Here is a 9,987-nt window from a genome sequence, read left to right as displayed (position 1 = left end):
GCATGCACATCAAATGTCAACAACTTATAGTTGACATTATATGTGTATAGTTGACATGAATTGTACACATAGTTGACATTATATGTGTGTAGTTGACATGAATTGTATATGTAGTTGACATGAATTGTACACATAGTTGACATTATATGTGTGTAGTTGACATGAATTGTATATGTAGTTGACATTATATATGTGTAATTGATATGAATTGTATATGTAGTTAACATAGATTATATGTAGTTGACATTATACGTGCTAGTTGATAATAAAAAAATGGAGATATCTAAATCTTGAATCTAACTCTTAGCAACTAATTTCCAACTGGGGAATATCACCAAATATTTATAGTGCATTATGATTAAGCTTGATTCTCCAGTCCATGAGTATTGAACATTACCTCTTTCAGATTACAAAAACAATACACTCGACACCTAAATCAGATAAATGTGCAAACTTTATTCATAATTTGGCACAAATCTCTCACCAAAACACAAAAGATGATCGAAAGCCACAACTCCTCCAAAACAAAGTGGTGCTATGTCATTTTCATCAAAAGAAAAGGGTGAGGGATTCATCTACTACATTATTCATCTGTTTCTGCGACCACCGTCTCTATGTACAGCTCAAATCTCACATCTCTCCTCCGTTTACGATCCACGGATGCACTGGAATTAGCAATCAAAATGAAAATCAGTCTCAGATTATACGAAATTATGTACGGAATGTAGAGAGAGAAGAATATTGACTCAAAACTTGCTCGGCGGAGAGCCTTCTAGAAGGATCTCGACAGATCATCTTCCTCAACAGATCCTTAGCCTCCGGCGACACAGAACGGAAAATCTTCGACGGAAACCTCAGAGTTGGGGATTGATCCAATTTGGGGATTTGCACCGCCGGCGCCAATTTGGGGATTGATCCAATTTGAGGAACCTTGATCTCCTCCTGCAGGCTTGATGAGGATTTCACGAGATAAAGTCTCGATTGCTTGACAATCGGCCGCCTGCAGCCGCTGCGGCAGCGGCTATGGGAGAAATCGTTGGTTTTGTGGAGGAGAAAGAGGTGAGGCGTTAGCGAAGGGTCGGATGACATTCTAGACAAGAATGAAATTACCATTCTGCCATTTTATAATTAATTAATTTAAAAATATTTTTTATATGGTAAATTCTAATCACTTATGTAATAAAAATGAATGGTTAATAATGCATTTTAATTTTTAATTAGATTAAAAAATCTCAATTGATCATAAACTTATGTGTATAATATTGCATTGTGGTTATCAGAAAGAAAAAGATAAATTCATATGACTAGAAAATATTTGCAAATGTATTAGGTGGACAATTATTGTACTCCCACGTCAACAGCAACGGTGATGTTTATTTTATACTATTATTTTTCTAAGTCGGCTGATATAGGATCTTAGACCCTAAATTGGAATATATTGTATAGAAGAAAAGGAGGAGGGAGAGCAGCAAAATAAAAGAAAAAAGGAAAGAGAATAGATTAGGAATCAGAGCTGTAAATTAGGAGAGGGAGAGTCAAAGAGAGGAACCTTTAGAGATAAATACGAGAAGGTTGAGATTTAGGAGAGAATTTTCACCCATATTTTTACCTTTTAGACTGAGAGCTATAGAACAGGAGACATAATCAGGAATCCAACTAGATTATCAGTTGGCCATCTGGTGAGTGTGAGGAGTGGTTGATTTTTAATGTGATAAATTGCAATGAATATTTGGTTTATATGGTGGTGGAATATGACATGAATATTTAATTTGTGTAAGGAATATGTTTATATATCGTATTGAAATTATTTGACAAAATTTAATATGGATATGCAGTAGATAGAATTGACATGCTCATATATGGTATTAAAAGTACATGAATCATGTGATTAAAGAGGATCTATAAACTGGATCTGAAATTTTAGAGGTACCTATGAGTCCAATACAGAGGGACCGAGACCTATGACTCCAATACAGAGGGACCTATGGGTCCAATTACAGAGGGACCTTCGGGTCGTAGAGGAATCCCGGGCAGATACCAGGCTTGAACTATCACAGAATAATAAACTGAACAGAGATGCATATGCATATAGATAAAAAATTGTTATGATATTATTTCTAATTACATAATAGATACGAAATTGTTATTATATTATTTCTAATTAGATATGTTGGTTACAAGATATGTTTGATATTTGTGTAACGGAGAATACAAGGGGTATCTGTTTATTATCAATAATGAGGATGAAGTCGGTGCTTAGATTTGAGAAGACTCAAGATTCAGCATGGAAAGAGTATAAATTTTCAAAATTGAAATTGAGTTGGGTTTGAATTGCTTTAGCATTTAGGTTTTTATTATATGATAAAATTAAATATATTACAGAGCCCAACAACACATAAATGATGGCCCAAAGTTATATCCCCAAATAAATAGTCTTCTTATTTAAGAGCATAGTACCACTACCTTATACAAATTTTCGATTTTTGTAGTGACAAAAAGGTACATAAAATATAAATTTAATTAAAAATAAAATATAATGCAATATTACTATTTAACCTCCATTATCGTAATGCCATAATGTCAAAAAAACAATTTCTTTTAATGTTTAGAGAATTAAGTAAAGAAAATAAAAATAGAAGAGAAAATAAAATAAATGAGCGGGAAGAGTATAAGTAAGAGAGAGTAATGATGTTATATTTTGCTAAAAAAAAAGAAATGTCTCATTTTAGGTGGGACGTCCCAAAAGAAAATACGAGTCGCTTATGATGGGACATGGGAGTATTCAATAAAAAATACGTTCTCTGTCTCACGGTACTTGAGTCGTATTTCTTTTTAGATCATCCAAAGATAATTGAGTCGTTCTTTTTTAGAAAAAAACACATTTATTCTCTCTTATAGTTTACAATTTCTTCCTTTGTCTTACTTTATTTCCTAGTTAATTATCTCTCCCGTTAACCTCTAAATATTTATTTTTTAATCTTCATACTATAAAGAAATGCTCTAACTAAAATAGAACTGGGAAAATACTATTTACATCTTGATAATTTATGTATAACTCCTAACTATTATTAGCACTATTTAAGATTGATAATAGATATATTAATCATGAGTAACACCATTCAAGATTTGACTTGCTCACTCATTCTCATTCACAGTACATTTGACAACTTGATTAGAGAATTTTAGACTCATAATAAAAATTCATTTAATTTTTTCTATTTTTAATAACTAAATTCATATTTTGCAAACATTTTTCTTTCAATTCCTTTTGCAAAATTAAATAATTTTTAAAATCAATATTCAATCAAAATGTTTCTGTAAATAATGGACGGAGTGAATAATCTTACTATGTTCATCTAAAAAAAATACTCCCACTGTCCCCAAAGAATATGAACATTTGATTTGGCACAAACTTTAATGCATAATTGGTAAAGTAAGATAGATAAAGAAAGTTTTTTGAGTATTGTTAGTGAATGATAGGTCTCACCTCATTAGAGAAAAGAGAGTTTCCAAAATTAGGAGTTGGATCCCTTGTTGTGCACACACAAACATATATTTTATTAATAAAAAATTATTTTAAAAAAATAAATCAATATTAAAATAAAGGTGGTGGGTGAGGCACAACAGCCCCGGTTGTGGTTGGAGCACAGCAGGGGATCCAACTCCAAATTAGAATGTTCATACTTTTCAAGGACAGACTAAAAATGAAAGAGTTTATACTTTTCAGGAATGGAGGGAGCAATACATTATAAAATGTCACTAATTCTAATATGCAATTAGTAAAGTAAGAGAGTTAAAATAGAAAAAATAGTGTTAGTGAATTGTGTGATCAACAGTATTAGTAATAGATGATGAAGTTCAAAAATTATATTTGGGTTATATATCAAAAGCTTCTTAAATTAAATTGCATAATACTCCTCGTGTCTCATTGAAGATGATCCACTTTCCTTTTTGGTTTCCAACTAAGATTACTCATTACTAAAAATAGAGACATATTTATCTCCACTTTATTCTCTCTTTCTTAGTTTATTCTCTTTATTTAACATATAAAATAAAATTGCATAAAATCTCGTGTCGTCCAAGAAAATGGCCATCTTTCTTGGGACGGAAGGAGTATTAAGGACCGGGGAGTATCTGACTGAACAAAATAGAAATACTAATAGTATTAATTTAAAAGGGTAGCTATTTTAAGAGGACGAAGGAGCATTTGTACATGGGATGGTTATACGGACAGTACTCCTTCCGTTATATAGTAGCGGAGTCATTTTGCCATTTTGGTACGTTCCATAGTAATGGAGTCATTTCTCTTTTTAGTAAAAGTCAACACATTTATTTTCACCTACTTTCCATCTCTCTTACTTTATTCTCTCTACTTTTTCATCTCTCTTACTTTATTATCTTTTTATTTAATATATTATACATTATATTCTTAATCTCCGAGCTGAAAAGAAATGTTTGCACTACTCTAGAACAGGGAGTAGTATTTAATTATTATATGAGTACTAAAATTGTCAAAAAGTCAAATAGATTACTAGTAAGCGTAAAACTGTGTAGTACAGATGGAAAGCGCGTAATCGACCCGGTCAACTTTGGATCCACTCACTTTAAAAACACAAGTCTTCCTCAGTATTGCCACTCAAATTACAATTTTATCCTTTTTCCTTCTCAAAATTTCTGTTGTTCAACAACTGTCTAATTGATCCAAGGTAGTTTCTACTTCAAATTCTAATGTTAAAAATGTAATGCCTTTATATTTATTCGAAAATATATGCACTGGTTTAGTAACATAATTATCCCTTTCTCATGAACTAATTGAGGTATTATTTTAACACGTAATTTCAAAAGGTGATGTTTAATTAATTGAATGAAAATATAATAGAATAAGTGAACAAAATAAAATATAAGAGAAATTATTTTTTTTTATTTTTTTAGAAAGAAGAATGACTTGTTTGCCCGAGACGTCTCGAAAAGGAATACAAATTGATTAACCTGAGTCGAATGGAGTATAATTTTTTAATCATTTTCATTTGTTAAATAATTAGGCATAGCTAATTATTCAAGTAAATTTTATTGTCGCAAAACATAGATGGCTATAATAAATACCACACATTGTCAACACGAACTAAGCAATATATATGGTATCACTAAAGACACAGGTTAGCGTGATAAACTTTTTGTTAATGTTTTAGTGTAACATTCATTTCAATATACAATCCTTTTAGTTTTATTTTATTGTTAGTTGTTACGCTAAATTATCAAACTAAACACATGTATTTACCTCAAATGAAAAAAATAGTTGTATTACAGTTAAGCATGTCTTTAGTAGCAAACTACAGTACAAAATTGTATACTCATCAAACTAAAATTGACACAAATACTAAGATTTACTTTGAAAGGGGGCTATCATTATGGTATGATGATGCGTATTAGTACATGACTCATATATACTACCTCTCTCGCTCCTTTTACATGTGGCAATTTGTATTTAATGGTTAAATAAAGAGAAAATAAAATAGAAGTGAGAAAAAAATAAAGAAAAAAAGTAGAAGAGAAGATATAAAGTAAGAGATAGATCGAGTAATGTTTTTTTCCTTTAAAAGAACATTGTCTCACTTATAGTGCGAGGCCTAAAAAAGAATAGACAATTAATTATAATAGGACGGAGGAAGTACATCATTGTTTAGGAAAATATGAATTAAGTTGTTCCATGATTGGAAAGTAAAAAGTGTGCAGAAAGATTATCAAGAATAGCAAAAACAAATTCGATTGTTCATTATTTCTTATGCTGCTGGGCAGTGTTTTAAAAACCGGACCGGACCGGCTTGTCCGATGCACCCCTAAAAACTACTAGCACATTGAATCGCCGCGAACCGGTGGAACCGGCCGGTCCGACCGTGAACTGGAAACCGGTTTTTCACTTTTTCAAAATATTTTTTTGAGATTTGAAGTTGCTAGGACTTGAACACATGGCATCATCTCTAAATACCTACTCCTTTACCACTCTACCACATGGTCGTTTTGAAATATTATGAACATTAATTATCCTTATACATTAAATCTGGAATTCTTTTTCCACCGAAACTAATAATTCATTTTAATTTTATATTCTTTTAAGAAATTGTTAATTATAATATATTTCTTATATTTTAATTATACTTTTACAATCACTAATATTTTATAATATATGAGTTTATAATTATACATAGAGTTTAATACTAGTTTTTAATATTGTGTATTATAATTTATTATTGTATTTAATCTTAACGTCATTAAATATTCTAATATACTAGTACAAGACTTGTTTTCTATAATAATACTATTAAATGTATAATACTATAATATTTATTGATAAAACATTTAATTAAATTTTATTATTTACTACTAAATAAATAAATAAATATATATAAACAGTATTCTGGTTCAACCAATGGTTCGACCAGTGAACCGGTTGAACCAGTGAACCAGTAACGACCCCGGTTCGCTTGCCGGTCCAGTTTTTAAAACATTGCTGCTGAGCCATTTTCTTTTTTTAGAAAAAATAATACATTTCTTCTCTTTTTATTTTCTCTATTTTTTTTCTTTTTACTTTGTTTTTTTTATTTAAAATAGTTTTTCTTAAATTTCATGTTAAAAAGAAATATCTCTATTGTATAGGAATGGAAGGTAAAGAGTACTACAAATCAGCACGTATAAAATGCAATTACAAAAAAGTGTGGTTTCGTAGTCGGAAATTTACAATGGTTTCAAGTTTCAACTTCCAATGGGCCAATGGCAGAGGGTTATTTCAGTCATCTAATTGGGGTGCCATATCATCATCTATTTGGAATTTTCTGCTATTCCAATCATATTTGAAATATCGACAATTTATTTTCATTATTTTTGACCGACTTTTAAATTATTCCCTTGACATTATAAGCAAAACAAGTTACGATCATAGTGCACTTCCTACATCTCTGTCTCACTCACTCTTGCACTTAGATTTCATTTCATCACATTCCGAAATCGAGTATATTCCGGCGACCCATAACAGATTCCGGGGAACTTTCCCATCTGCCTGTGCTGGAAATTGAGTGAAAACCCAAACCCACTGCATAAAAATCGAATCTTGGCTATTAGTCTGTCTTGTCTTAAACCATTGAAATCCAAATGCAAATTTGGTGAAAGCGTGATTAGAAAAATGGGTTCTTGTCTCAGTGTTGAAGGAGAAGAACATCAGCAGAGAGAGAGCAATTCTTCTTGTGGAAAACCCGGTACGGTTTTAACACACTTGCATTCTTTCTCATATTTGTTGTTTGTAAAGTTATGGCCTTTGATTTGAGTTGAGATTCTTTCTTATCATCGCCTCTGTTTGTGTGTCTTGAATGAAGTTTGCATTCTCTTTTTGGCAACAGTTTTGTGTATTAATTAGGCTCAAGTTTTGCTTTGGTTTGAATTAAAGATTGCATTTTTGGTATTGGTAACATTGCATTGCATCTTACTTAACCTGCTTCTTGCAAGGATAGCTTTGTGTATTCAACGCTAATACAAGAAAATGGGCATAGAAACATCAATAACTGCAAATGGTTTGCTATAGAAAAAGCAGTTTTCTTGACTTGTTTGATATTTTATTTATGGCAAGTGAATTGAGTAAATGCATTTTCTTGTTATGTAATCATGTATCCCCAACTGCTGATTCATATATATACAAGTATGGTTTTATGATGGCCGTGTGGACTTGTTCTGTAATCGTTTATAGGTAGCAATGGTGGCTCCAAATCTCCGGTGAAATTGGGCTCTTTGAGTTCAAACACTTTTGTGATCATCCCTAAAAATGTAAAGGATCTGCGTCTAAGCCCTGGCAATGGAGATCTTGATATCTTCACGTACGAGGAGATGAAGCTGGCCACAAAGCATTTCAGGCCAGATCAGGTTCTCGGTGAGGGTGGATTTGGTATTGTCTACAAAGGAGTTATAGACGAGAGTGTGAGGCCTGGATACAAGACGACTCAGATTGCTGTTAAAGTGCTTGATCCTGAAAGTCTACAGGGCGACCGAGAATGGCTGGTGGGTTTTTTCTCGGGCAAGATTATCTTTATGCTCAGCAATTGATGGAATTTATCAAAACAGAATTTGGAACTGTTTTCAACTTCTTTATCTGTTGTTACGTATTTCGTTCAGATACACACAAGTGCGCTGTTATGATAGCATTGTGCCACCTTCATCCTTCTAATTGAAAGACATGTTGCTTGAATTATTCTAGTTTGTTGAGTTGGAGTTGCATAGCTGAAAGACAGTTTGCTGCCTCAAATTTTAAAAATCTGTTCACTGAAACTCTTTTCAAATTAATTTATCAAAATCTAGTTATCACTGAATGTTGAGGTTTTCGTTTGCAGGCAGAAGTAAACTATTTAGGCCAACTCCGACATCCTAATCTGGTGAAACTTATTGGCTACAGCTGTGAGGATGACCATAGGCTTTTGGTCTACGAATATATGGCATCCGGGAGCCTCGAGAAACACCTTTTCTTCAGTAAGTGGTATTATTGGAAAATTGTTTCAGCCGAGAGTGTCTTGCTTTCTTATGCTCATTTACTCGTGTACCAATCACCTGGTTTAGCGTAGTTCTATGATTGAGTATACTTATAGTGTTTCTGTTGTTTTGGTCTGTAGGGGTTCGAGCCACGTTAACATGGCATAGAAGACTAAAAATTGCTTTGGATACTGCAAGAGGCCTTGATTTTCTTCATGGTGCTGAAAAACCTATCATTTACAGGGATTTCAAAACTTCAAACATCTTGTTAGATGAGGTTAGTATCATGTGTTTACTAAGTACAAATGAGTTACATATTTGGATGGAATTTTAGTGGTGAATCCCATAGTTTTTGCAATGTCTACTGGTTATGCAAAACTTTGTCATCACCATCAATTGTTCGATGGCTGAAAGTTTATAACAAACACAGGATTTCAATGCAAAGCTTTCTGATTTCGGGCTGGCAAGGGTTGGGCCAACGGGAGATCAAACTCATGTCTCAACACGGGTTATGGGCACATACGGTTACGCTGCTCCTGAGTATGTCATGACCGGTGAGTCTGATGGTACCTTTCGCGCACAGATTGCTCTTTGATATAAATCTTAAGACGAGTTGTGGCTCAACTAAATCTTATGATTAGTGACTTAATGATCATCCATTTATACATTGTTAGGACATTTGACAGCAAGAAGTGATATCTATGGGTTTGGAGTTGTTCTGCTCGAGATGCTTATAGGAAGACGCGCAATGGACAAGAGCAGGCCAAGCCGAGAGCATAATCTTGTGGAGTGGGCTCGCCCGCTCCTCAACCACAGTAAGAAGCTTTCAAGAATACTGGATCCTAGAATCGAGGGGCAATACTCCACCAAGATTCTCATGAAAGTGGCGAATCTAGCATACCAATGTCTCAGCCAGAACCCGAAAGGAAGGCCCCTCATGAGTCAGGTCATTGAGATCCTGCAACCTCTCGTCACTCAAGAACTGAGCCCGACAGAAAGTGGTGGTAGTATAACCCTTTACGAAGTCCAAAAGGACACGCCTCGGAATCCCAACGGAGGAGGGTAAGAAACGACCAAGGAAGTCAGAGCGGAAGAGAAGACAGCTGTGAAAAACGAACAACGTCTATTGTCTCTTCTCTAGGATTTTGAGTGTTGAAACCTGCGGTTTTTTCACAAGTCATGAACATTGTAACTCTTTAATAATGGAAGTAAGCAAGGCAAGTGTTTATATATCCAAAATAAAATGAAAGGAAAGAATTTTGGCAGACTTTGGAAAGCATTTACAGTACGGCTGGCAATTTTCGACACGACACAATAATCTGACACGAATTCGCATGAAATTATTGGGTTGGGGTCAAGTCTTATTGGATCCGTGTCCTTATCGGGTTGACTCATTAAGAACTCGATAATTTCGGGTTGGGTTCGGGTCGGATGCGGGTCGGATACGGGTAACTCATTAAGAAATAATATTATTATTTT

General features: G+C 33.5%; 2 protein-coding genes across 4 annotated transcripts; one reads left to right on the top strand and one right to left on the bottom strand.

The window, feature by feature from the left end:
* Positions 1–355: 355 nt before the first annotated feature.
* On the bottom strand, positions 356–1,728 carry LOC121746670 (probable serine/threonine-protein kinase pXi). Of its 3 annotated transcripts, none has more exons than XM_042140584.1 (2): positions 758–1,728; positions 356–665 (listed from the first exon to the last, which is right to left on the bottom strand). In XM_042140584.1, the coding sequence occupies exons 1-2, from the start codon at positions 1,111–1,113 to the stop codon at positions 584–586; spliced, it is 438 nt and encodes a 145-aa protein (XP_041996518.1). In that variant the 5' UTR covers positions 1,114–1,728; the 3' UTR covers positions 356–583. The 3 variants fall into 3 exon arrangements, with proteins under 3 accessions (XP_041996518.1, XP_041996520.1, XP_041996519.1); XM_042140586.1 differs by having other exon boundaries at positions 754–1,726; XM_042140585.1 differs by having other exon boundaries at positions 747–1,720.
* Positions 1,729–6,910: 5,182 nt separating this feature from the next.
* Positions 6,911–9,775, top strand: LOC121749663 (probable serine/threonine-protein kinase PBL17). The gene is made up of 6 exons (XM_042144248.1): positions 6,911–7,250; positions 7,736–8,043; positions 8,373–8,508; positions 8,649–8,785; positions 8,939–9,062; positions 9,183–9,775. The coding sequence occupies exons 1-6, from the start codon at positions 7,178–7,180 to the stop codon at positions 9,572–9,574; spliced, it is 1,170 nt and encodes a 389-aa protein (XP_042000182.1). The 5' UTR covers positions 6,911–7,177; the 3' UTR covers positions 9,575–9,775.
* The last annotated feature ends 212 nt before the right edge of the window (positions 9,776–9,987 follow it).

The sequence above is a fragment of the Salvia splendens genome, chromosome 9, assembly GCF_004379255.2.
Source record: "Salvia splendens isolate huo1 chromosome 9, SspV2, whole genome shotgun sequence".
Classification (NCBI taxonomy): Eukaryota; Viridiplantae; Streptophyta; class Magnoliopsida; order Lamiales; family Lamiaceae; genus Salvia; species Salvia splendens.
Note: the sequence above shows the minus strand (reverse complement) of the source record. Positions and strands in the feature narration are given on the sequence as shown.

Bases quoted from the DNA above. Each gene is read 5' to 3' on its own strand.
- LOC121746670 (XM_042140584.1), bottom strand. From the start codon at position 1,113: ATGGTAATTTCATTCTTGTCTAGAATGTCATCCGACCCTTCGCTAACG. The intron at 666-757 runs GCAAGTTTTGAG...TGCTAATTCCAG, and splicing joins TCTAGAAGGCTCTCCGCCGA to TGCATCCGTGGATCGTAAAC.
- LOC121749663 (XM_042144248.1), top strand. From the start codon at position 7,178: ATGGGTTCTTGTCTCAGTGTTGAAGGAGAAGAACATCAGCAGAGAGAG. The intron at 8,044-8,372 runs GTGGGTTTTTTC...TTTCGTTTGCAG, and splicing joins AGGGCGACCGAGAATGGCTG to GCAGAAGTAAACTATTTAGG. The intron at 9,063-9,182 runs GTGAGTCTGATG...ATACATTGTTAG, and splicing joins TCCTGAGTATGTCATGACCG to GACATTTGACAGCAAGAAGT.